The following is a 27,168-nucleotide window of genomic DNA, read 5'->3' on the forward strand; positions in this document are numbered from 1 at the left end:
CCCTGGTGTAGACAGTTTTGAAAAACAGCCTGGGGGCTGGCCCAGTGGTTAAGTTCACGCTTTGGCACCTGGGGTTCGCCGGTTTGGATTCCGGGCGTGGACCTACGTGCCGTTTGTCAAGCCACACTGTAGCAGGTATCCCACATAAAGCAGAGGCAGATGGGCACGGATGTTAGCTCAGGGCCAGTCTTCCTCAGCAAAAAGAGGAGGATTGGCAGCGGATGTTGGGTCAGGGCTAATCTTCCTCAAAAGAAAAAAAAAAGCCTATGCAACACTGTAACACTTATACCCATATGACACACACACCCCCACGCTTAGGAGGAACAGGCTTGAAGGATGTGCAACAAGAGTTAACGTTTCTTTCTGGGTGGGGGATTCTAAGTTATAGTCAACTTTATATTAAAAAAAATTTAAACGTAGTAACATATGCCACTTTTCTATCGGGAGAATGTCATTTTCACTTAGGAAAGTGCTAGCATATATAAGTAGAAGCAAAAAAGAAAAATTGGATTTTCACACAAAATAACTTCATTTTTGCTACAATAGTTTATATCATTCTCCCCCAATCTCTTTTTTAAGTTAGTGACAAAACCGTTTAGAAATGACACCATAACATGAACTTTATTTTAAAGCTCATAAAAGGCTTCACAATATCAGTTACAAACAGAATCAACATTTCTTCCATTTTACACCTTCACGTGACAATGTACTGTATAACGAGAGATATATTTTAATGTTTTTGTTCTGCATGCTGCTAACACATTTCACTAGCTTTTGCTTTACTCGTAGGATTTTTAATATCAAAGCAAAAAGTCCTATTTTACCGGACAGAATTAGTTTTAGAAAGCCATCATGAAGTCAGACTTAGTCTTGTTTACAAACATCCACACTCATACACATGCTGAAATGGAGAGCAAAATGCAAGAAAACTACCTTGGCAGGAACAAACACAATGATTTTAATCACAGTCCTCTTGAACAAGCAGTACTGTTTTTTTTCCCCCTCCAAAAGACAAAAGTCAATTTCATCCTCAGTGATACAAATGGTAAGACTGCACAGAAGCTTAGTATGAATTCACAATTCCACAGGAATCTGAAGTTACCAAGGCAAGTTTCCCTTTTAGGATCATAAAGACTACAGACTTAAGCTTTTTCTTTTTCCATATAATACACAAAATTTCTAAACATCCTTAAAAAAGAAAATATAAATAGTCTCAGTATGTTATGTAGAATCACATACTATGGCAAAAATATTTTATTAATTGAAGGACTAAGCCAATTTAGTGTTATCTAGTCCAAGTCCATATTAATGGAACTCTTCTCATTAGGGTAACATTCACCATTCTGATGTGGAGGTTCAGCACCAAAATTATTTTTGCCTTCTAAATCTTCTTCCTTTTTATCAGTATTTGGGCCATTTGGAGTTCTTTCCAGTTTGGGTGATTCAATTTTTGGTTTGGGTTGTGTTACGACAGGTTCACAAGTGTTATTCAACTCCTAAGAAGGAAAAACAAAACTAGTCATCAGATTAACTCAGATCCATCCAGTTCATTTTCAATTGCTTTCCTACACAACTGAACCAATTATTTTTCCACCAGCTCCAATTACATATCTCAAAGAATTCCATTTACTCATCATATTTGCCCAAAACTACAGAATGAAGCTTGATCAAAAGAGAAGTGAATATTCTTTTATGATGTGTCAGGACTTGTTAGTATTCACATATTATTGACTCACTTAATCCTCACGACAACGTTAAAAGGTAGGAATTATGATCCCAACCTATGGAAGAGAAAATGGTTCAGAGAGGTTAAGTAACTTAACCTTAAGTTCAGAAAAACTAGCGAGCAAAGAGCTGGAATTCAAGCTTCTAGCCCACTGACTTCAAAGGCTCATGTTTCCCTAACCTTCACTGTGTTTGAATATCCTTCCAGACAGAAAGCAGTTCCTTGGTTTTCTTCCCAACTTCCCTTTAAGATTCACGCCCTCAGCCAGGCCTTCCCTGATCAAACACCAACCTGGGTCCTCTCCATTGCCCAGAATTTCCTAAGCCCTTTGGACTCGACTCTCTTTTTACGCTCAGCAGTTAACACCATCTGATATACTTTTGTACTCATTTACTGTCAAGTCTTCCTCACACTAGCAGGTGACCTCCACAGGGCTGGGGGCTTGCCGTGTACACCGAAAAGTTCAACCCCTAGAACAATGGCAGGCACATATTTGGGCCTCAACAAATCTATTTGTTAAAGTGAATGAATACATAGAAATTTAACAGAAACTTGTAAGGTCTTCTATTTTTGTGACATGAATCTGGTCTCAGTAAGGATAAGCTAAAGATTTATAGGGAAAATGGTTATGGTTTAAGGTTCAAATGATTGCAACATGAGTCCCTAAGAAAGCACAGCAGCAACATTCGACAGGAACACTCACCTTTATTTTTGCTTTAATTTCCTGAGCACGTACAACTGGATCCTGATCAAGACTCTTTTTAGCCTGAGCATTCATGACATTATTCATCCACTCCATCACTTCATTAACAGACTTCTCAACCTTTTTCATTTCAGACTCATCAATATGGTTATATTTCTCATCCTGAATGGAAAAAGCATGGTCATTCTATAGAATTAAGTATTTAACAGTAAAATCTAATTTGACTCAATTTTCCATGAAGTCCAAATCTATCTCTGGTCTCAAATATGAAAAACAAATTTTTCATTTAAGAACATTTGTTCACAATGAAGGTTCCTCAACTTAAACATTAGCTTATTAAAATCTCAGGTAATTCCTCACTGTGTACGAAAAGACTTACGTTATCCCTAAAGTCAGCAGCTATCTTGGCATAGTGCTGCAGCCTCTGTCCTAGTTCTTCAAACATTTTCGGCCGCTCCTCAGCTTCCTGAAACCGCATGTTAACTGGAGTGCCAATTTTCTAAAACAAAACGTAATAAATTAATATGTCATCATTACAGTTTAAAAGTCTATAGCCTAAAACACAGGTGCAGCTTCCTAGGTGGAGAGAAGGGCCTACCATTAATTCTTCCAACTTGTCCACATACGCTTGTTTAGCTTGGTCCTCTCCTTCTTCATAGAGCCAGTTTTCAGTCTCTGTGAGCAGTCTCAAAAAATTCTGATGATCCTATATATGAAACATGAGGGTCAGCATCAGTGGCAATCTCACTTTACAAGTTTTCACAACAAACAGCCACCTTCCCAAGTGTTAAGCACTAAGCAGCTACTTTTATTTCTAGGAAGGCACCCTGATCAGCGGGATTCTCTTCACTGAAAAACATCAAGGAGCAATAAACAGGCTACCGTCAGCTCCGCACAGTGTTTTACACGAGGGACTGACAGTTAATCTTTGGCTTCTCTGTTTTTCGCACACAGACATTTCAGAGTTTTTTGCAAACTGCTCTTACTGACTTACAATGCTGTCTCTTAGAAGTCCAATACTGGACAATCTACACACTGAAGAGGGGTTATGGAAGAGCAATTATCTTCCTTCTCTCCAAAACAATTAGGTCTTGATTAGGAGCTTTCTACTCACTTCCACAGCTATCAAACACTGAAAAGGAAACTAGACAAGTTGACAAGGCAATCACTGAACAGCTGAGAAAATCACTCCTAACCAATTCAAATAAAGTACGTATTTCTACTCTAGCCTCAGGAGGTCTAGCCTGTTTTGGGTCATCACTACTTCAGAATCTCAACCATACATAAGAAACCCAGGAAATGTCAGGGAGGGCCGAGAACTGAAATATATTACAAGGGAGCCCAAGGATCTTAGGACGAAAACAGACTGCTGGGTTTAAATTCTTTTAACTTCAGAATCTATCCCTAACACATCCTCAATTTCTACCTAGCCAATTTCTTTCCAAGCCCCAGCTTTCACAGTCGTGGGATGTGCTTCTGGGACTTACTCAGAGCCATACTGACTCTGGGAGTTTAGAAGCGGGGCTAAGGGGAATAACGGTGCCTCATAAACTTCAGAATGACTGGATGAACAAGACTTATGGGATAAAACAATGACAGACAGCAACAAAGGGACCAGAGTGATTAAAAAAAACAAAGTCTAAGGTCTCTGAAGGTAAGGATTTCCTCTCATTTAGCTTTCTAACTCCCATAACTATGATGTCGCAGACTCTGAATAAATGTGTGATAGGCTCTTTCTTCTGGACAATAAAAACTAAAAACTCATTGGGACAAACTAGAATAGAATAAAACTTTACACCACTAGTGAGCCTCTCTCTCCATGACTTTGCTTATACAATTTCTATGTCGTTTTTTGTTTTCAAAAAGCTCAATTTATATAATCTAATAGAGATTTAAATGTTAAACTTGATATTAAACACTTTATATAAGATTATCTGAATAAAAAAGAACTCTGAACTTACCTGCTCACATATAAATTTTTCATATGGTCCACAAAGCTTGTCCCTGAACTCATACACATATTCCTCCACTGCATTTTTAGCATCGTTTCTTTCCTTTTCCAATTTATCCTGCATTATCATCTTACCCTGTCAGAAAACAGAAAAGGTTAATTCTAGTCTTCTGTTATCTGTAACTATATTTTAACTACTTAGACTCTGGTGTTAACAAAACCAACAACTGTACCAAAAAAATTAGTGTTAGCAGTTCTAATTTATACCTCATAAAACTCTTCCAACAAATCCTATAAAGTCCTTCATTTTCTAAATACACATAACAGGTTGTCGTGGTTTTTTTAATATTATGTAATAAATTACATAGCTTTCACATTTCAGATTTAACGCTAGGGAAATAAATCTAACGTTTTTATAGAATTTTGTTTTCTTTTATGTAGATATATGGTTGTCTCATATCAGGATTAATAATGGCCAATGTATAATGGTCACACCACTTTACCACCACATTTTTAAACCAAGGATAAATAAATTTACTTATAGTTCACTTATCTGTCACATATAAATAAAAGGAGTATAATTTATTGGTAAATAAATTTCTAAACACAATGTTCCCATCTCAGTAAAGAAAAACTGAATCTCAAGGCTGACCCGGTGGCATAGTGGTTAAGTTCACGCACTCTGCTTCAGTGGCCTGCAGTTCACAGGTTTGGATCCCAGGTGCAGGCCTACACACCACTCATTAAGCCATGCTGTGGCAGCATCCCACATACAAATAGAGGAAGATTGGCACAGATGTTTGCTTAGAGCCAATCTTCCTCACAAAACAAACCACAAAAACCAACAACTCAATCTCAATTATTTTACATATTCTAGACTACCAAGAAGCATAAGGCATTTTCACAGAAATATTTAGTGTGCCCAGAGACAGTGCTTTGTGCAAAGACATACTGGCATCGAACTTCTTCACAAGAACGTGGGCAATCAATTTTATACCAAGCAGAACTATCTAAATGATATAAGAGCACTTTAATAAGGATGCAAAAATATAAAACTGATTTAAAAAAATTAAACTGAAAAAACCATTAGTTTTGCTTTCATCTTATCCTTAAAATTGCATAAAAATTGGTATGGGAAAGAATTATAGCCATTTATCTATTGGAAATATGAGTAATAGGGCCAGACAAATTAACATATTCTAAAACAAAAATATTTACTTCAAGTCTTACCTCTGTTTCAATATACATGTTAAGAAGGTCTTTCCCTAACTGCCAGACCAAATTGGCTTCAATCGGCAGTTCAACATTCACCACCTTTATTTTGGGTTTTTTAGCTTCTGGAGGCTGGTCAACTTTCTTTTCATTTGCCTTGGGAAGGGGGGAAAAAAAAGGAGAAAATTCTTAATCCTTGAAAAACAAAAAAAATCTCCCTATCATACCGATGACTTAGGCAAAAATAAAATCCCTAAAATTATAAAGTTCGGAGAGTGTTTAAGATCATCTAATTCCCACCTGCTCATTTTAAATCTGGGCTGCAGTTATACTCAAACATGCAACGCTTTCCTTTGAGAGTCCAACAGGATATTTTTCTCTTTTCATACTAAACTTAAATTTAACCTCTCCTGCTAAAGCCCTTCTTCATAGGTGTTTACTTTCTAATCCCGTTAAGCAGTGTTTGTGACTGAAAAGTCAAAATATTATTATTAAATTACCACATCTTTATAGTCTAGAATCTAATAATAACCTAAGATAGACTTTGACCAACTCTAAACATCGTTAGCATCAACTCTATTCCTAGAATATATGAGTCTCTATGTCCCAGTATTATACTTGATTTCATTACAATTAGCAGTACATTGTTGAGTGCCTTTTAAAATGTCCTACTGAATTTGGAGATCATACATATATATATATAATCTCTCTCCTTATTCCTACTATCTGCCTTTGAGTCATACCATCTCTCATAAGCAACTCGGCAAGGTAAAAAGAGATGAGAATCTTAAAATAGCAAATGGAATGATGCAGCAAATGCTAACAGCTTACCACAGGTTTTTCAAAATATGTAAATACAGGGCTAAAGAAGTAAGTATCTCCTAGGGCCTTTAATTTTCTAAGCCTTCTCCATGTATTTCCATTTCTGCAGGTGTGTACTAGCACAAATGACAAACAATACAATTTAGGAAACTCAGCTATATGACAAATTAAAAGATAACCGAGAGGTGTGTCACATGTACCGATTGGCTGGGATGGTTAAATGGGATGAGACTAGCCCATGAGGCACAACCAGCACCGTCACTGGATAATCCGGGAAGCTATAAGGGATGTTAAAATTGTAGGCATTTTACAGAAGACACTGGGACTGAAAGAGGTTCAGTGGATTGCCTAAAATTACAAAGACAGAGATGGGACAAGAATGCGTGTTTCCCAGACTTCTATTTCAGTGTTCCTTAGAAATCACATGTCTGTCAAGGGCTGTAAGCTGTATCACTAGCAATGATCTAGTCAATCAGCCTGCAGTCCCTATTTCTTCCCTCCAGTGCACATGAGAATCCTCCAGTATATTGTGCTTGCTCTGGGGACATAAACCACAAGAAAAAAAATGAATCAGATGACACCTACACCTAGAAAAACACAGGAGTGTAACAGATATTTGGAAACAAATGGATGACAGTACGTATGTGGCAGTTAAGTCGAGCTAAGACTATCTGGAAGTACATTAAACCACCTACTGACAAAACCAATAGACCACAAAATGGCATTTGACACGGCATGGATGAGAAACCCTCCAAGGGGGTGTGTGATAATGTTCCGAAGGGCTTGACACTAGTGGTCTCACCCACAACTGAGAACATGAGATGGTACCCAATGTCACGTTCTAGACAGGTACTGAGACTAACAGCATAGCATGAGTCAATTAGTGCTCAACACTAAATGGAGTGACACTGAAATTAAGGAGCTATTACTGCAAAGAAAGCAATACTGCTACACCATCATCATATAAGTCTTTAACAGGAGAAAAAGAAGGCAGCTTTCAGAATTCAGAATCAGGACCTATAGCTCATATTAGGACACCCAGTGGATCAAACAGGGCATGGAGATTAAAAACTGGAAACTCTTACAAAGTGTGAAGTGTATTTTGATCCCAATGAACAATTCCGTAATTCGTCTGAAGGTAAAGAATTCTATCAGAATGCAAGAGAAAGCCAAAAACCGCTACTGAAAGGTTAATAATTTACATGCAACTTGCACAAAGAATGAAGTTCTGCAAAACACAGAGTGACCTGGAGTAACAACGGAAATTTCTCAGTATCCATCTGATCATCAATTTTAAGCTTGATTCAAGCAGTCATTTTTCAAGGGACACAACACAAGCATTTAATTTAGCTTCCAATACATACTGTGGAATCAGGGCAGAAGAACAATTACTTTGAAGTGAGATCTGGTTATTACAAGATCATCATAATTAAGTTATGTAAATGTGACAGGTGATTTGAGAGGAGAAAAAGGTTTACTAGACTCCTATAGCCCATGTATTTATCATCAGACCAATTCAAGTGAAAACTAACCACACAGCACTGGGATGTATCTATGTCTGCTCCTCACATTAGCAGATACCTCTGCCTCTAGAGAAGACGACAAATGCTACGCATTCGCCTCTTACTGCTTGGAGTGGCAGTTAATCAAGAGAAGCTCTCAGGTCTAAAGCAGGATATTCAATTCCCTTACTTGAGATTGAGTACCTCTAACTGGTTTTAGTTGAAAAACACACAGAAAATTAACAGAAAAAAGTCCTACATAAAATCAGGTAACTTGGTGCTTGCTCTTGAAACTGCAGATTTAATGATATCATTAATGATCACATGATGCAACATTGTCTAATGGAATGAACTAGAAGAGTCACTCACTTTGTCAGCATCTGGGATTTTGTTTTCTTCTGAGGTAAGTTCAGGTGAAGGGGGAGACTGTGAGGTTTGTTGACCATCAGTTTGTACCTGGGGCTGTGTTCCAGCTTCACTGTTGTCTTGCTGGATATTTTTCTGAAATGAAAGCCCAGGCACAAAGGATGTAGAAAGCAGGTGTACTTGTATAAATTTAAAAGGTTATAGGGCACCAAAGACAGTACACTCAATTTCTGAAATCTTAATAGGTGAGGGGAAAAGATACTGGATACAAGCAAAATGAACACAAAATACTTGAAAACTTCTTAGAAATTTTAAACCTGTAAGAAATTCTTTGAATGACAGTTAATATAGTTAAATAAAACAAGTAGTAGCCATTTTGACTGATGCGATGACCATCAAGAACTCTCCTTTAAGAAACTTTCACCTAGCCTTGAACAGAAATTAACTCTCAAAAGCATAGGAAATAGGTTTACTCCAGGCCTTTCTCTCAGAAACAAGCTTCCAAACCTAAATTCACCAGCAGCCATCAGGCATCTTGATATTTCTCCATTTCAGTGAACTGAACAGTTATATAAAATAGCCAACGATCAGTTATTTGGAGGTTCATCATTTTAGCTAATAGATACACAAGACCCTCTCTGCCCCTACTTTCTCTTTGTGATCCAGCTATTTACAGCTCAGAAGATCTCAGGATAAAGAATATATGCTACATGTTAGTAGACCTCAACCGCCAATAAAGCAGTGCTTGCTATGATCTTTTCTCATCTTTGGGAGAAGCCTGAAACATTCTAATTAACTGTTTTCTGCCCACCCTGAAGTCTCTCGTATTTTTCTTTTAGAGCTTCAAGATTCTAAGGCAGACACTGAAGTATTTAGAAGCAAGGCACTCATGATACACATATTCAAAGGGTACGAAGAGAGTGATATAACAGGCATTGGAAAAATGATATCTGTAGCCAAATAAGAAAGTAGATGGCACTGGTCATTTAACTCATTACATTGAAGTTTTCCTAGATGAGAACAAAAGTAAGGCTCAGATGTTAATGTTCCTTAAATGTTCTAGGAATGGTAACAGTGATAACAGAGTTCTCTGACCACAGGATACCACACTTTCTCACATCTTAACTAAAATACTATACTGCCTGCTTCATTTTAGCTATTTGTGATTTTTACCCAGAAGTAAACTATAATAACTGATCTATTTTTAAAAGTTTCTTAAAATTCTTCTCTTGACCATGTAAACTAACACACATGCTAAATGAAGTCTAAATTAAAAACATGAACAATATACAACTTCCTATACTCTACAACTTTCTATACTCTTCCTTCCTCCCACAATATAACAAAGTATGTAAATAAAAGCAATTAAGTTCTGTAATACCAAAGCCAATTTTGCCATACAATTAAACAAAAAAAATCGGCTTTAATGTTTGGTATATATTTCACCAAATAGTTTTTGTAATACTTTTTTCTTAATCATCAGTCAACATTTGACTTCTCGATATGTGGTCTGTCTTTAAAAAAACAATGCAGAGAAACTTTACCTACTCTAATTAAATTATTTGTCAGTTCAAATAAAGCCACACAGAATTTAATCAGAATTCACCAAATTCCAGGGTGCATATTACCATCATCTAACAATTACCATTATTACCATTACCCAAAATACTAACCAAATTAAGAAAAACATATTTTAACTTTTCCTGACACTTCCCTATAGCTTAGAATTCAGTCAACTATATACTCAAACTCCAAGGCTTATCCACAAACTTACATCAGTGTCTGGGTCTTCTGGTGGTCTCTGATTCTGACACTCCATGTCTGCTTCAACAGAAGATGCTTCATTCTCCTCCGCTGGGACTTTCTCCACCATAGATGCCGTAGAGATGGTGAAAATGCCATGGGTATTGACTCGCACTTTGACTTTCACTCTGGATTTTTCTCCATCTTTCTGTGCAGAAACATTCTGAACGACAAAGCGGCCTAGAACAAAAAGAAACTGACAATTTTAGAATTGAATCTAAATCTCTGAAAGGAAGACAAAGGCTAAGAAATACAGCTTGAAAGTATTGCTATTCAAAAATCTCCCCATTTTCTCTACCAACCGAATTAAATTTAAGTCCTTTAACGTATACTATAAACACAACCTCCTAAAATAGACTTATAAATATATATGCTTCTAATACTGGGGATTAGTCTTAATTTGCCATAAAAACCTTCAAAAGCGAGGGTACTCTTGTGACTGTTTTTATTTAACACTTATGACACAGATACTGTGTGTAAGATACTGATGACAAGCAGTCCCTGCCTCCTCCTACCCTATTTCTCCAGACGGGTGAGCACAAACTAGACATGAAAATCTGTTAGCAAGTGTAAGGCAGATGTGATCAACTACATGATGCATTTGAATCCTACAGGCTCTTTCAGGGAACAGTGTTTTTCTGATTGAATAATCAAAACATTTTCCTATGCTTAAAAAGGAGGTAAGCTAAAACCTGTATCAAAGCCTGAAATCATTATGCGTAACAGAGCAGTTCCAGAGCATTACTGAGTAGTAGTCAAGAGAACTGACCCTGACCCAGAGTATCTGGGCTTGAATCCTGGCTGTGACCTGCTCCAAATTACCTAACCTAGCTACCCTTCTGTGGATTGAGTTAATAAGTGTTTACAACGAGCACTTAAAACTATGGAGCCAAGTACTAGGTGTCAGTATTATCTCCACCAATAGTATTGTTATTGCAGAGACCACTAGAGCAAAATTAAGTTATTTTGAACCTATAATGTGAAAAGCACCATATAGGATTTAACAGCCTTATTTAAGGAGCTGTCTACACAAACACATAATAAGTTACAAATTTAATTACCAGCTTAGTGAAAGGTGTCGACCTTCAACAATTATCAAATCACTAGTTCAGGAAATAATTGCCATAAGACCCACTTAAAGAAACAGCATTTACTCTGTCTGGAACATCCAAGAAGACTCACAGGAGAGAGAGAGATGTAAGATGGTTCTTTAAGTACCTGCAAGCTTTTCAGTTTTGCTGATAACATGAAAAATTCAATGCCATGCTAAAGGGCTTGGCTTGGATTTTACTCTCTGCACAATGGGGACATAACGCATAGAATCCAACCTGTCAAAATTTTAAACTATATTAAACGATTTCTTAAACTAATTTCCTAATAAATTTATAAAAACTGTTAAAAAAAAAAAAAAAGAACTCTTGCGTCACAACATTTTTAGTTTTAAGTACTAAGCAAGCAAGCACAACCGGCCAGGTTTGACTCCTTCAAACCATTTCATTATGGAAAAGCTATGGGGCAAGGGCGAGTCCTGAAAAGATGGAGCAGTGTAGGCAAATTCCACCCACAGCCTGGGAAAGAGATGTGGCCGCTCAAGAAGAGACCTGCAGCTCTCCCAGATTTCCAGAGCCACTATGGATCAAGAGAGATGGAGAGTGTTAAGCCTCTCAAAAAAAAATGCACCAAAAAAGATGTACTTTCAAAAAGATAACAATACAAAGGTATACTTGAGAAGCAGTTTCAACGGTTTCTGAGCCAGCTTTTTTTTTTTTTTTAAAAGATTTTATTTTTTCCTTTTTTCTCCCCAAAGCCCCCCCCCCCGGTACATAGTTGTATATTCTTTGTTGTGGGTCCTTCTAGTTGTGGCATGTGGGATGCTGCCTCAGCGTGGTTTGATGAGCAGTGCCATGTCCACGCCCAGGATTCGAACCAACGAAACACTGGGCCGCCTGCAGCGGAGCGCATGAACTTAACCACTCGGCCACGGGGCCAGCCCCTCTGAGCCAGCTTTTAAATTGGAAGTAACATTCTGCAAGTAACATTTCACTTTAACTAAAGTGAAGGTTAATATTAAAAGTAGATGATAATCTTTTAAGTAGCAACTACATTAGAACAGAAAAAATACTAAAGTGTTCCTAGATATAAATGCTTGGATGTAACAGCAGCACCAGCAGGTCATTTCATTTCTACAGGCCAGTTTATTCATCCATAACATGAAGAGATTTCTCCATCACCATTATTCTAAATCAAAAATGTCTTCATATGGAATTACATTCTACTCAACATTGCTAAAAACAAGAAAATGTCTACGTTTGTACACTAAGTCTTTAAAAGAGTAAATCTGCATAATTCATTGTTTACCTATTTTTGCTTCTGGATATGGGACTCCTTGAGGATCAGAATAGAAAGCCTCCAGCTCAAAAGGCCCCCTCCTCAAGAAGGTGAGAACTTTGGAGAAAGGAGCCGCGTGGTTCCGACTAAACACTTCGTGAACACTAGAGGCAAGGAAAAGGCATTCAATATTTCAAGTATGTAAGCTTGCTGTGCTACATAAAGAGAACACGAACATTCTACAATCTCGATCAATTCTATCTCACCATTTATAATACCAAAATGAGACACGTTTTGATAGGTTTGACTGTTGGAAGATCCCCGTTAATCAGATACTCTACTATAAGTCATTTGTTAATTTCTCCTCTTTATATTAAAACACAACATCTGAAAGTTATTTTCTGCCACATACCCTTCAGTATCTTCTGAATCATTGTTCCAGATCAGAGATATTGGAAAAGGAACTGCATCTGTGACGGAAAATTCTCTAACTTTAAATGCTGGTGAGAGGATTGCACACTTTAAAAAAGAAAAAAAAAAAAGAAATGATTATCCTGAGCACATGAATAATTTCACTTACTTTTTAATAGAAGACTGAATTCAAATGGGATGGGTAGGTTTAAATTCAAATTCAAAAACTGCTAACACTATACATCACCTTAAGCATAAATGATTTGTCATCTAAATACTATGCCAATCACTAGATAAAAAGACAAGTAATGGGGCCAGCCTGGTGGTGCAGCAGTTAAGTGCACATGTTCCCATTCAGCAGCCCAGGGTTCACCAGTTGGGATCCTGGGCGTGGACCTATGGACCGCTTGTCAAGCCATGCTGTGGCAGGCACCTCACGTAAAACAGAGGAAGATGGGTATCGATGTTAGCTCAGGGCCAGTCTTCCTCAGCAAAAAGAGGCAGATTGGCGGCAGACGTTAGCTCAGGGCTAATTTTCAAAAAAAGGAAAAAAAAAAAGACAAGTAACAATGAATCTTAGACTAGCAATTGTTAATTAAGTTTCACAGGGGCTTAGGAAAAAGTACTGGTCTTTCCAGAAATGCCTTGCTGACAGCAATTCCAATTACAAGCTGTATCACTCCTGAATGTATACAGTCGGCACTCCACATCCCCGGGTTTCCCATCAATGGATTCAACCAACTGCAGATCAAAATTTTGAGGATATGGAAGAAGTGAATGGAACCCGTGGATACAATGGCCAACCATGCTCATTGTACTAAGCCATTTTGTATAAGGGACTTGAGTGTCCACAGATTTTGGTATCAGAGGGGTGTCCTGAAACCAATCCCCTGTGGATACCAAGGCAAGACTCAAGACTGTATACACACCCACAAACAGCTCTGTCCACACCATCTTTCAAATGTCTAAGGAGCTGGAAAAAAGTAAATCCCAAAATGCTCATATTTTCAAGTAATTTTATAAATAAAATAAGCAACAGTAAATTCAAATTTAGTGTAGATAACACCCAAATCCAGGTGCCCAAATCCCCAATCCCAATCCACCAACACACAGGTGGATTTAGACCACTCATCAAAACGACAAAATAGACCGAAAGTCAACCTCTGATTAGCATAGGACTTGTCAAAAGAAAGGCCAAAATCAGCTCTTCTTCTAAAGAATCCATAAACTTCTACCATTTGGGGAATTAGAGTTAGTTAAGGAGGCATATTGCACTACCAAGGAAAAAGCAAAACCAAAAACCCCAAGAAACATGGTGGCTCTTGATGATAGAAAGGATTACCATCAACAATCAGTATCTACACATTCTTCCTCTTCTAAGTTTTAAAGTGTAGTCAGTCTAAATACCTTTGTCTACAGAATCTCACTTTAGATTAAAAAACTGCTAACTAGATCAAAATTCAAACATGTTAACTGGAAACTTTAGTTAAAAATACTTGGATTTATTTTACTATAATATCCTAAATACAAACTAACATTAATTTTCTTTTCTCAGTAACTTCTAGGTTTGGTGCTTTTGCTTTGCCAAACAAACTTCACACCTCTGTGCTGCGTTCTTACTTGATAAGCACGTTAAAATCAGTTGGGAGGGGTGAGTAGCTATTTTCTAAAACCTCCTGTTAACCAATGTTCTTAACCCTTCAAACTTCCCCCCAAATCAATTTCTTATCACACCAGTTTTGCCACTCTAATTCCCTCCTATGTGCCTTGCAACAAGTGTCACCATCACACAGCGAATTAATGCTTTAAGAGCTGTGTTTTTTTGTGATCCCCCTTAGAATCATGCCTGTTCCTAATCTCCAGTTTGAGAAACACTAGCTCGATAGTTCTTTTAACCTTCAATTTGCTGGATCTTGCAGATTTGAAGATCTTTGTCTCCCCACAGCCTCACTGATTTATTTAAAAGTTAACCCCCTTGTGATTCTAATCGGGCACAGGGCTCTGCCTGCTCTCCGACCCCACCACAATGAAGCAGAGGAGAAACAGGTGAAGGAACGAGCACCACGAGAAAGAAGGGCTGAGGAAGCAGTACCTGCAGCGCGCAGCCTCTGGCCACTGCTTCATCTGCATTGAGCGTTGTGCTAACGTCTTTTCCAAAGAATTTGGCAATTTTTTCTTTCACGGCTGGAATTCGTGTAGTGCCTCCAACTATCTCAACAGCACTCACATCATCTACTTTGAGCTGAGTTTGTTCCATCAATGAATAAAGGGGAAGCTCGATCTTCTGCAGAAGTTCAGCACAGAGTTCTTCAAATTGTGCCCTTGGCAAATAAGAGAAACACTTTACAAATCTTCGGAAAAATTATCTTAAGGCCAAAATCTTATCTTATTTCTTTCTTTAACAGAAAGTCTCATCAACCCAATGCATTTCATTTTTTTCCACACCCCCTGGATTTCACATGGGCCAAGTTTAACTGTACTATAATTTATAACGTTTTTCTTTAATAAATATACAAAACAGACGCAGAAAGGGAACGGAGAAGAAAGTCAGTATTACTGGTATTACTAAAAGAAATAATTTTTATACTAAGATTGTCATTTTACTCCTTAACGTTTTATGTGATCTCATTCTCATTACTCTAAATATTTATTTCCACTCCAAAATATTTCTGTAAAATATTTTGTGAAATCGTTATTCAATTACTAACCAAGAAAGACTAAAAAGTGAAAAATACTAAAAAGACTTCATCACGAAGGCTCTCAGCAAAGCTTTTTCTAACACCCTCTTTGCAGAAGTGGCCTAGTTCTAACAGTGCTAACAGCCTTTCCAGCATGTACCATAGGATCTTGAAACGTGGGCCAAGACTCACGCCACCACAGCTAGAACTGACACCTGGGCTGTCAGCTTCAGCAAGAAGTTCCTTCCATTTAATCTGGAAGAATTCAAGACATACCTGTTCATCTTTCCCGAAACGTCTTTGTCATTCATAAAGCACTCGATGTTGAGCGGTAGGTCCGTGCTGTTGGAGCTCATTAGCTTTTTCAATTTTTCACACTCCTGATACAGACGGAGGAGCGCTCGAATTTTGGATTTTGCATCCAACTTGTACTTAGTTTTAAATTCTGCACAAAAATGTTCCACTAACTTTTCATCAAAGTTTTTTCCTCCTAAGAAAGGATCAAAAGCTGTTCCCAGTACCTAATTTAGTTAAAACAACAAATAATCTGGTTATTTTCAATCATATTTGTACCAAGAATCTTAAATATTGCTATTCAAACAACTGAAGACTAACAGACTCAAGACTTCTATTTAAATTACAACATAGAATCCAAATCAGGAGAAACGTCACTACAAAATTCAAATGCAATGCAAAATCTCTAAGGTATTTTTGCCTTTTAATGATTACACAGAAGATAATCTTAGAAAGCTTTTCTTTCCTAAGCAAGAATACTAAGAGCATGCTAAGACAATTACATCATCTTTATGGAGATCAATCTCAGGGAACAAGTCCCTGTTATTATCACTACCCAAACTCTTCATTCCAAAAAGAACACAGTCAAGCAGCTCAGTGACTTAAAGTAATGATAAATATAACACATTTAATATGTTTTGGTAACTTAGTTCCAGCTTATGATTTTACCTTCAATTTTCCCTTGTTAAAGGCACAGGCAGACACTTGAAAAGCTGAGTGTCCCATATCAACAAAAACCACTATCCGAGGTTTCTCATCCAGGCCTGGGAGATCCTGCTTATAAATTCCATAATTCAAAGCAACTATAAAAAAAAAGTATGTTTCAATTTTTTCGTTAACATTTTCTTAGGAATTTCATTATTACCAATATAATCACACGTGCAGGAAACTTTGACTATACTTCAAACAATTAACAGTGAACACATGCCTTTTATAGCTGACTTCATATTAATTTTCTTGGCATCAATTACTTTTTCTCTTTCTGATTTTAGAACAATGTTGTATCATTTTCAATATATGAAGAGATGTGACAGAGAAAGCACACATGGTGTGAATACAATGAAATGTAACCACAAACAGTATGAGACTCATTACACAGTACTTACATTTAACCACAACCTGCCAGGAGACTGCTTATCCAAAAAAATTAAGAGTTTAATATGCAGCTACAGCAACTGTAGTTCCTACCAATTTTTTTTCTAGATCCAAGGCAAACAACTGATCTACCTTAAAGTATCTGTGTAGAATGCTTTGAAACTTTGAAAGCACCACACTTCTAAACATGTATACCTAAGGACACAGCTTCATCAATACTTCGTGTTTTTAAAAAACTGCTGGAAATACATGCTGAAAAAAGTCATATTTACTTTGCCTGAATACACTCAGTTGTAACTAACTTTTTGTCTGTAATCCTAATAAACTGGTAAAAGCTCTAGGAGATGACAGTCACTGCTGTGCTCACCACTACATCCACACCTAACACAACACCTCACAATGTACAGCTTAAATCAGTATTTGATAGAAGATGAATGACCAGTACCTAACTACAGATATTTGGGAAATACATGAGGAAAAATATTTTACACTAAATCAATACTTAAGGTAGTCGTAAAAGCTAAAATTGCAAGGTTTTGGGAAAACTTCTTTCTTAACTATAAAAACAATGTAAGGAAATGAAAAACTAAATCCAACACAACCAATTCAGAGGGTTGAAATTTATATAAAAGAATTTCCTAATGAAAACAGATTCATAAATTTGACAAAGTGCCAACTTCTCACTAAACATAATCATCTGAAGAGCTGGAACTTTTGCTTTCAAATCTAACACACGTTTTTTAGTAGGTTGCGTTTCTCTATCTAAGTGAAAAAGTCTTTAGCAATGGTACCTGGTGTGTTTTAACTCTAGCTTTGATAATATATTCACTTCTACACAAAAATAGTTTTTTTCTTACCAGCTGTCATGTCATTCATAAGTCTTAAGCAGTTCAGGCCAACAATTTGTGCAGCATCTAATACAGATCGCCTCTCAGCATCTGTGAAGAAGGAGGGGACCTACAAACAAGAAAGGAAAGAATTTTAACTTATCTGGAACACAAAATACATACAAATTCCTCACAACCACTTGTAATAAATCCACAACAGCCTGGGTAAAGGGGTGCCTAGCCAAGTCATGACACAGGAGTAGAACTTTAGACTCTATTTCTAACAAGTTCCTTAACTTTCAGAACAGTAACTACTTTTGAAAAGACTGCCCTAAAATTATAGTATGAAATTTCAACCTGAAATAAAATTTCATCAGGAGTATTTATAACACATATTGACAGCAACTTAAATCTAATAGAAAGCTTTAAATTTAAGCGGATGAAATATCATTTCCAAATAAGTCTTAAATTTCTACTGACATTTGGAAATTATAATTCTAAGTTAACATTTAATGTTAAATATAATTAAACTATAGGTAAAGACTACAGGAACTTAAATATAATACAGAGCTAATTTTAGCATACGCCATTGCCCTTTAGTTTTGCTATTCTTTGAGTTCAAAAATTAATAGACAATGTACTACCTGCTAATTCAGCAGACCTGTTAAGATTACAAAAACATTTTTTTGGCAAAGCCTGTTAATTTTCCTAAGAGGAAAAAGAGCAAAAAACAGCTCAACGGATGAAGTTTCTTATGGTGCTGACTTCTGCTTCTAGCCAGACTCTTCTGATTGCTTTCTAGGACAGCATTTTAACTAGGACACCCTTCAGGAAGAACATCTAACAATACATTCATAGACTCAGTTAACTGAAAAGTACCTAAGAGAAAACTCAGTACAGTGGCTTTCACATTTTTTCCCAAAGTATTTGTAGATGCTTCAGAAAGAGACCAAGGCAAGAGAAAGGTAAGTCTCTGCTCACCTTTCAAAGTAGAACACCACTTCCACCAGTGTTCCATATTAGGTTATTTAAAGAAAAAAAAAAAAACTCTGTGGCAAAAAAAGGGAAGGAAGGATGACGAACCACTGACTTATAACTTAATTCTTTAATTTTACTAGAGATTAATATTGTTTCTCCAAACAACAGCCAGATACAGATACTCCTTTAGTAGAACACCTTTTAGAAATGTTAGCCCTTCTGCCTCTATTCTTTCATATCCAAGGTACATTGCCGTAAAGGCTTCTGATGATCTGGGCAGGCCACCCTGTTCATGTTATAATACAAAGACTCTGGGGTAGGTAAGTCCGTTATAGATGGGGTCCTGGTGCAGAGTGTAACCACAGCAGATCAAGAAGCAACCCTAGACACTTGGGAGAGCGAAATTTACAACTACCTTTTCAGTGTCGAAATAAAAGATGACTTTTGTCCTTTTTAACTACTCCTTGATCATCTATTAATTGTCCATTGAAGGCAGTGGGCTTGCCAGTGTTAAAAATCTAGACTTCATCATTACTGGTAGGTTATACTTCAAAATTTCTAACGCACTGGTTCTCAACTAAGAAATGGAATTCTGGAAAGCTCCCGTACACCAGTTGTCTAACAGTGCATTGACTAACTCCACTAGAATATCCCCTGATTCAATGAGTCAGTCTGTAAAAAGCCCCACAGAAGATCTAATTTGCACCTCCAGTTAAGAACCTTTGCAACTTCTGACTGAAAACACCACTCAAACCTACTCTGAAAGGCTCCTGAACACTACGTTAATACAATCCCGCAGAATTTTAACCTCTAGTTATAGAACAGCTTTCACACACTTGATACTTAAGAGTAACAAAGAAAGCAAATTAAAATAAAACATTGCCTTGCTGAATTCTACTTACTGAAATAACACAATCTGTTACTGGTTTTTTGAGATTGTTTTCAGCAGTTTCCTTTAACTTAGTCAACAGCATGGCTGTTATCTGCTCCACGCTAAACAGATGTTCTTCATCCATGTACATTACCTATATGGAGGAAAGAAAACGTTTTGAACACTGTAGTACTTAAAGCTACAAGCTACTATTAACTTCCAAATATTACTACATACTCTCCTCCAAAAAATCTTTATTGTTATAGCTGTTTAGGAAAGGAGGAGGAGAGGAGGCCAGCCCAGTGGCATAGTTGTTAAGTTCGTGTGCTCCACTTTGGTGGCCTGGGGTTGCAGGTTCGAATCCCAGGAACAGACCTATACACCACTCATCAAGCCATGCTGTGGTGGCATCCCACACACAAAATAGAGGAAGACTGGCACGGATGTTAGCTCAGGGCCAATCTTCCTCAGCAAAAAGAGGAGGACTGGCAACCGTTGTTAGCTCAGGGCCAAACTTCCTCACCAAAAACAGGAAAGGAGGAGGAAAGGAAAGGGAATAGGAAAAAGAAAGGGAAGCAAAGAAAAAAGGCAGAAAGAACTTTTTCCTAGAGGTGAAGAGCAGAAAAAAGCCAGGGCACCTTTTTCCCCTATCCAAGTACTCGTCAAAACATTATAGAAGGCAGTCAATTTCTACTCTAACTAAAGAGATGAATCACTGGAATAAATATTATTTCGTGTAGATCTTAAGACAGGAATGCCTCTGCTAGTTTAAAAAAGCTGTCTGGTTGTATTACACTTTTGGTCTCCAAACAACTGAACTGTATTGGAACAGACTTGTTTCAGATATGACAACACAATTTAGATTTTTTTAAACACCACTAAATAAATCTAAATTTTACAAGTGCCAAGAAATTACAAGAAACACAAATGAAGTTACAGCAGCATATACCATTTGAATAATTTTCAAAGACAATTTAAACATATACCTACAGTTTAAAAGAAGCTAGACAAAAACAAGAATAAAAAGACCATCTTGTCCAATTAAGAAATTTGAGTTAAACATTTATTAACAATTAAATACTTTTTGCTATGATGAATTAGTTTCCTATTAAAGAATCTAAGGTTGCTCAATTATATTACCTTTATCCCAACTCCACCATTTTTCATCGGAACCAAATCATAACTTAAGTCTTCCTTCTCCTTTTGAATGAAGGGGTCATTGAAAGCTCGCCCATGAAACCTCTTGAAGTTAGACACTGTATTGTTTGCATGGGTGATTTGCTGCAAAAGAAATGATAGTTTTTAAATTTTTTTCTGATTTCAATACCTATCAGTACTTACAGCAATTTTATAGACACTTGTACAACTCAAACCATAAGGATATGGGTAACTTTCCTCGGAGCCCTGCGTTTCCCCATCAATGAACAGACTTTATTCTTTCTCCATTTCCTATAGAAATGCCAGAAAGTAGGCAGTGAGTAGAAACAGGCAATACCGTCACTACAAATTTTAACACATTTCAAAATCTTCAAGACAGTGAAACTATCTCTAAAGCTGTGAACAAACCATGAAGAACTGCATGACTTTATTTCATTCCTTTTCCTCACTAAACTTGTAAATTTTACACCTAATGAATGAATGAATGAATAAGGAGATCTGGAAGTACTACAGTCAGATTCGTTTTTTTTTAAAAAATGTTCATTGTTATAGTCTAATAAATTGCTAAGTGGTCAGGATAAACACTTTGTGCCACAAAATACATGGACTGCTTTTCCTACCAATAGTAGGGAAGGTTAATTATCTATACCAAAAAGCAGAAAAGGCAAAGTTAATTCAAAAAGCTTCTAAATGACATAATGCTTTCAACTGCATGTACATATTTTTGATGATTAGGCTCTGATTAAAAAGTCCCACTTTATAAAGCAACCCAAGTGCCCATCGACTGATGAGTGGATAAAGACGTGGTACATATACACAATGGAATACTACCCAGCCATAAAAAGACAAAATTGAGGGCTGGCCCTGGAGCCAAATGGTTAAAGTTCCACACGCTCTGCCGTGATGGCCCAGGTTTGCGGGTTCAGATCGTGGGTGTGGACCTACTCCACTCATCAGCCATGCTGTGGAGGTATCCCACATACAAAAGGGAGGAAGGCTGGCACAGATATTAGCTCAGGGCAAATCTTCCTCACCAAAAAAAAAAGACAAAATCATCCCATTTGCAACATGGATGGATCTTGAGGGTATTATGTTAAGTGAAAATAAGCCAGATAGAGAAAGACAAACATCATATGATTTCACTCATATGTGGAAGATTAACACACAGACTAACAGAAGAGCTCAGTGGTTACCACAGGGGAAGGGGGTTGGGGGTGGGCAAAAGGGGTATAGGGGCACATTTACATGGTGACTAACAAATAGAATGTACAACTGAAATTTCACAATGTTATAAACTATTATGACCTCAATAAAAAAGAAAAAAAATCTCACTCCATAGCCTATTTCATTTAAAGATGTCAGTAGTGGGAACCTTATTTAAAATACAGAAATAAATCAAAGATTATAAACTAAGACTTTTAAAGTTACAAGCTTGAAGATACCAAAACAGTTTATCATTTACTTTTTTCTCTCATCTACTTCTTTTAGAGGGAAGAATACAGCTTGGCAGTACTAGTTTCAAACAATATGAAATTTAAGAATGTTAAAATTCCTTGTGATTCTAAAACTGAGATGTAGTCTATCTGGTAATCTACAGGCTAGATCTGAGCCTCAACTTATTCTCCTCACATAACTACAAAAATGCAACAGAAGCTTCTTAGGTCTGGGATATCAGTGTTCTCAGTGGCCACATTTAAAAGGGAGATTACTCCTTCACTGAGGTGCCTCTCTCCTCGTGAGAATGACACTGAGTCTGTATACCTGTTTCTCTTCTGTTTTTTTCCTCTTTTGTCGTCTATCTCTTCGATCTAGCAATAATATAGTATTCCAGAGTTATTTCTTTTTTAGCAATACTATTTTCTGTATTTAAAATAATTTTTCCAGTCTCTTTCTTAAAGCCTTTCAAAAGGGATTTCATATTTCATATTTTTTTACTTTTTTCTCCCCAATCCCAAGAGTTCAACAGCTACAATGTGAGCCCTAAATTTTAGGGAGTGACATATTTAAACACTCTAGTCACTTTACATAGTAACAGGTGAAACTAATTTTAATAACTTACTTAGCCTAATATATCTAAAACACTATCATATGAGCACACACTCAATATAAAATACTCATGAGATACCTTATTTCATTTTAAGTCTTCAAAATCTCATGTGTATTTTATACTTACTTCACATTTCGATTCAACCTAGGCACAATTCAAGTGCTTGATAGCCACATGTAGCTAACGGCACAGGACTAGACAAACATCTTAACTGTGAAGTAACCTGAAAACACTTAAACACAGAATTTCTAAAAGAAATCTTCAACTCTTAAATGAGTGTCGTGAGAAACTTCACATGAAAGAACTTCAAGTGTTTTTACTTATAGTTTTTAAAAATTAGATAAATTAAAAAGTGGCAAAATTATTAACAATTAACGTTGGCAGATTAGAAAGTTAAAGTAGATCTTAAACAAGAGGAAGGAAACAGAAGGAAAAGAATAACCATCTTGGAGTTCACAAAGAACTCTTGGTATTACACTTCTAAAACTCAAAAACAGATTGGTTTAGATATTTCATACTCTTGTATGTCCTTCAGATTTTGCTTTTAAAACCTCCTCCTTAAAAGGTGATCAGAATTCTTGTAAAGGACATACCTGATTTTTGGCTGCAACTCCAATTGTTCTGTTTTTTGATCCAAATGATATGACCGATCTGGAATACAAACCACATGTTTCAAAAATGTTAAACAGCACAAACGTGAACATTTTTAACTGACAAGAGAAAAATTCTAATATAAATTTCCTACCCATGGTTGTGGGTGCAGGCACAAATGTAGAACAATTTTGGAGTCTGAAGTTTTGGTCAGATACTCCAAGGGTGTTCATTTTAACTGCTACTCTGAGAATCCAATCTAGCTGGCAGTCCCACCCCCCTAAAAGTCTGCTCATGGCTCAGGGGTCATGTTCTAAAACCTCAAGTACCAATATAATTCTTCAGGTCCCCAATTATTAATAAGTGGACGTTAACTCTGAAAATGCTTTGAACAGTTAAATGGTATTATTAACATGATTAACAAAAAGTACGGTGTAACTCTACTTCTCGGTTACCAACTCCGTATAAATCTAAATATCATCGTCATACTACTGCTGTCCTAATATACCGGCTGCCTCTGTAAGATAAGAAGTTCTTCTATAAACCCAAAGAAGTGGGTCTAAGTTATGCTGCTGCAGTTAAAAGCACAAAAGAGGGTCCCATATGGAAGACTCCACTTGAGAAAGCCAAGTAAAATGACGGAGAACAAGTACTGAGTATAAATGTTGAGGGGAAGGAGTGAATAATCAGTTACATTAAGTCAGCTTTGAAGAGACGAGAAGTGACTCGTAACTGTGAGATGGCCTTGTCAACAATACAAAAGGAAAAGCAGCACAAAAGAGACAAGCACAGGAAAAATCTCATAGGAGGAGGTAAGTGACTTAGGTTTTAGATTAGAGGGCAGGTAGGAGTAATGGCAAATGAGATGAACAAAATGGGAGCATACCGAGTGCATTAAATACCAGGCTGAATCACGTTTAAATTTGCTATAATAGAGACATCTTAGACCTAGAAGATCAGAGCAGGTGCTAAACAGCATCCTAAAAGCCCGAGAAGTATTCAGGCAAAGGCCAGAACTTTAAGAGACCTTCCAAAAACAGAGTATCATTCTAAGCTCTGAGTAACTATACACTTGCAGAATGAACTTACTCATTTTCCAGGGGGAGAATCAAATTAACTACACTACACAGAAATTAATAGAGGCCAACGCAATTGAGACAAACATCTATTCATCAAAAATATTAAAGGGAACTCCAATGCTGCCCTCAGTTTACGTTTTAGAGCCATACCTGTTGTCTTTAGTTCCACAGTGGTCACTATAGCTGCATACAATTTTTCCTACTCTCCTTTTAACAGTTTTTCTTTCTTTTATTGGATCAAGGAGAACAAAGATGTAAACTGCGCCTAGGCATGAAAGCCTGAGATAGTCTTCTTTCTTACCATACTCTATACAGACCCCTTTCCACAAGCTTCCTAAGAACAGACTGCAGATTTGCACAGAGGTAAACGGACGGGATGCTCAGGGAATAAGAGTCTTCCCAATGCTACCGGTACTGTCAAATACTTGCTTATTTCCTGATTTTCCGTTCACTTTCATAAATGTTCATCCACACTAAAACAGTGATATAAGCCCAGTCATTTTACCTTTGGGCTCAATGTTTCATTCTATGCTTTTTATCTTGGGTTTAAGTCATCCAGAAATAAATTAACACCTACATTAATTTCCTTGAGAAGCGGTTGTTTTCATCAATGCGCATTCAGGTATGTTTACGATTTTCAGAAAATAAATCCCCCCAAAAAGCTGCTTTTTAAAACAAAATGTTAGCCTTTCTCCACCCGACGCTGTAGTAAAATATAACATTTAACTCAGTGACAACACCCATCCTCTTGAGTACTAGCACAAAAGTACGCAGTTTTAATTTTCTCTCCTTTATTCAAACTGTGCAAAATTAATAAATAAATTAGAGCACGATTCCTCTTGCATGGCTCTCATAAAATGAGCAACAAGGATGTTTACATTTTTCACAAATGATCCCGGGCACAAAAGCCAACAACGTTAGCAACCAAGAGAATGAGTAAGAGGAAGATCCATCTACGAAAGGACTGATTCTGTGGTTGCTAACAACAGTCCGCCTGCTCAGTGGACAAGCAGCAGCACACAAGGTCTGGAAGCTTCCAGTTCATTTCGAGAATCACAATGCGGAAGAACAAGCTCGGCAGCCCCGGCTCTGCGGTGCGCAGATATGCTCGGAGGGAGGGGGACAAGCTGGGGGCGGCTCAGCTAGCTTAGAGAAGCCGGGTGGGGAAACGGGGGCGGCCGAGTTAGGAGCTAGCTGAAGCTTGCCAAGAAAAGGGGGCGAACTCGCGGGCTTGGCCACAGCCGGGTCCCCAGTAGGAAGGACGCCCAAAGTGACGACCCTGGCAGACTCGTCTCAGACTTCTCTTGGCCCCGTGCATCCCGGAGACATCCCCTCTCCGGTTTGGGGCAGCAAGCCCCCGCCCCTACTCCTGGGCAAGCGTCCTGCCCCGCCGGGCGGCGGTACCCAGACCCCCCGGAGGTGCGCACCGCTCCCAGCATCGCCCTCCATTCGCCCCGGAGCTCCGGAGCCAGCCCGCAAGCCGGGGGTCCCCACGCTCCCCAGCCCCACCGGCTTTCTCTGCTCGCTCCGGAACCTCCCCCAGGGCCCCCACTTACGGGGTGCACCGGTCGCTGAACTCGTTGGCGATGGTCTCGATGCCCCCGGCCCGGGCCACCGCGATGTAGCAGCTCTGCGAGCCCACGTCCAGCCCCACCACCGACATGGCCGGCTCTCGGTCCGCTCCGCCTCGGGTCTGGTCTGCGTCCTCCGGGCGCCCGTCCGCTCCTCCGGCCACGCGCGGCTCCCGCGGGGTCCGACCGCTCCTCTGTCACTCGGACGGACACACGGACAGTCGGCTGGCCTGGCGCCTCCGGCTTCCTGGGGACAGTGGCGACTTGCAGCGGAGAAACCAAGAGAGAAAGCGGCGCGGTGTCGGCGCGCGCTCCGCGGCTCGGAGGACTGCCTGGATGTGCAGCCGCTCGCTCACCGGCGGCGCAGGACTACCGACCCAGAAGGGGAGGTCCCAATTCCTCAGCCTTATGTATCGCACTGATCAGAACTTTCCAGAATCTGCGGCATTTACTCACCGGCGCCTCCACCGGCCCCTCCACGTGCCACTTCCGCTTCCTTCTTCTGGAGCCTTCTCGAAAGATTCTACCCAATGGGTGGCTGGTCCCTCTGGGGACGGCCGCCGTTGCCATGGTGGCAGGAAAGCCGCTCTGGCGCTATTGGCTCAAGCAGTCCAGGCTGACCCGCCTACGCCCCCGCCCGCCCCAGCCAGAGGCTCCTTGGTGTCCTAATAAAATGGGCAACGAAGAATGACTCGAAAAATCGTAATCTTCATACTTTACTAGTGACCGATGGTGTCCAACCCTTAGACTCTAAAGAAAGATCGAGCAGGCGGAGACAGAGACAGACCCCACTAGCGCACATACCCAAGACCCCGGGTCGCTGAGGAGGCCGAGCAGCGGGCAGGAGAGCATACTGGGAACCGTAGTCCTCTGGGAGGCCGTGTGCGCCGTGCATGCTGGGATGTGTAGTCCCGGCCGCAGTGCGGGCTGGGACCCGGCTTTGTCTTGGGGACTTGCGGGAGAGGCCGGGTTCCCGCTAGTGTTGTCGCGCGCGTTTTCTAGAGGTGGCGTTATTATCTTTCTTTGCTTGTTTTGTATTCGCCTGTATTATTGTCTAGATTACCCCACTACTGGTGAATTATGAATTAGGAGAAGGAATTTCCGTTTAAACCGCTAATGGTAAACAGAGTTTGTGTTAAATGGTCTTGTATTCAT

At 38.6% G+C, this 27,168-nt stretch overlaps 1 protein-coding gene across 2 annotated transcripts; it reads right to left on the reverse strand.

Moving 5' to 3' along the window:
* Positions 1-594: 594 nt before the first annotated feature.
* Positions 595-26,893, reverse strand: HSPH1 (heat shock protein family H (Hsp110) member 1). 2 transcript variants are annotated; one of them, XM_001493517.5, is made up of 18 exons: positions 25,999-26,893; positions 23,366-23,423; positions 20,708-20,848; positions 19,599-19,721; positions 17,749-17,848; positions 16,466-16,599; positions 15,779-16,023; positions 14,917-15,145; positions 12,826-12,932; positions 12,444-12,577; positions 10,057-10,265; positions 8,286-8,417; positions 5,611-5,748; positions 4,391-4,516; positions 3,028-3,135; positions 2,809-2,928; positions 2,430-2,591; positions 595-1,496 (listed from the first exon to the last, which is right to left on the reverse strand). In XM_001493517.5, exons 1-18 carry the CDS (start codon positions 26,103-26,105, stop codon positions 1,290-1,292), a joined length of 2,580 nt encoding a protein of 859 aa, XP_001493567.1. In that variant the 5' UTR covers positions 26,106-26,893; the 3' UTR covers positions 595-1,289. The 2 variants fall into 2 exon arrangements, with proteins under 2 accessions (XP_001493567.1, XP_001493593.1); XM_001493543.6 differs by lacking the exon at positions 8,286-8,417 and having other exon boundaries at positions 25,999-26,884.
* Between the last annotated feature and the right edge of the window lie 275 nt (positions 26,894-27,168).

This window comes from Equus caballus, chromosome 17 (assembly GCF_041296265.1).
Source record: "Equus caballus isolate H_3958 breed thoroughbred chromosome 17, TB-T2T, whole genome shotgun sequence".
Classification (NCBI taxonomy): domain Eukaryota; kingdom Metazoa; phylum Chordata; class Mammalia; order Perissodactyla; family Equidae; genus Equus; species Equus caballus.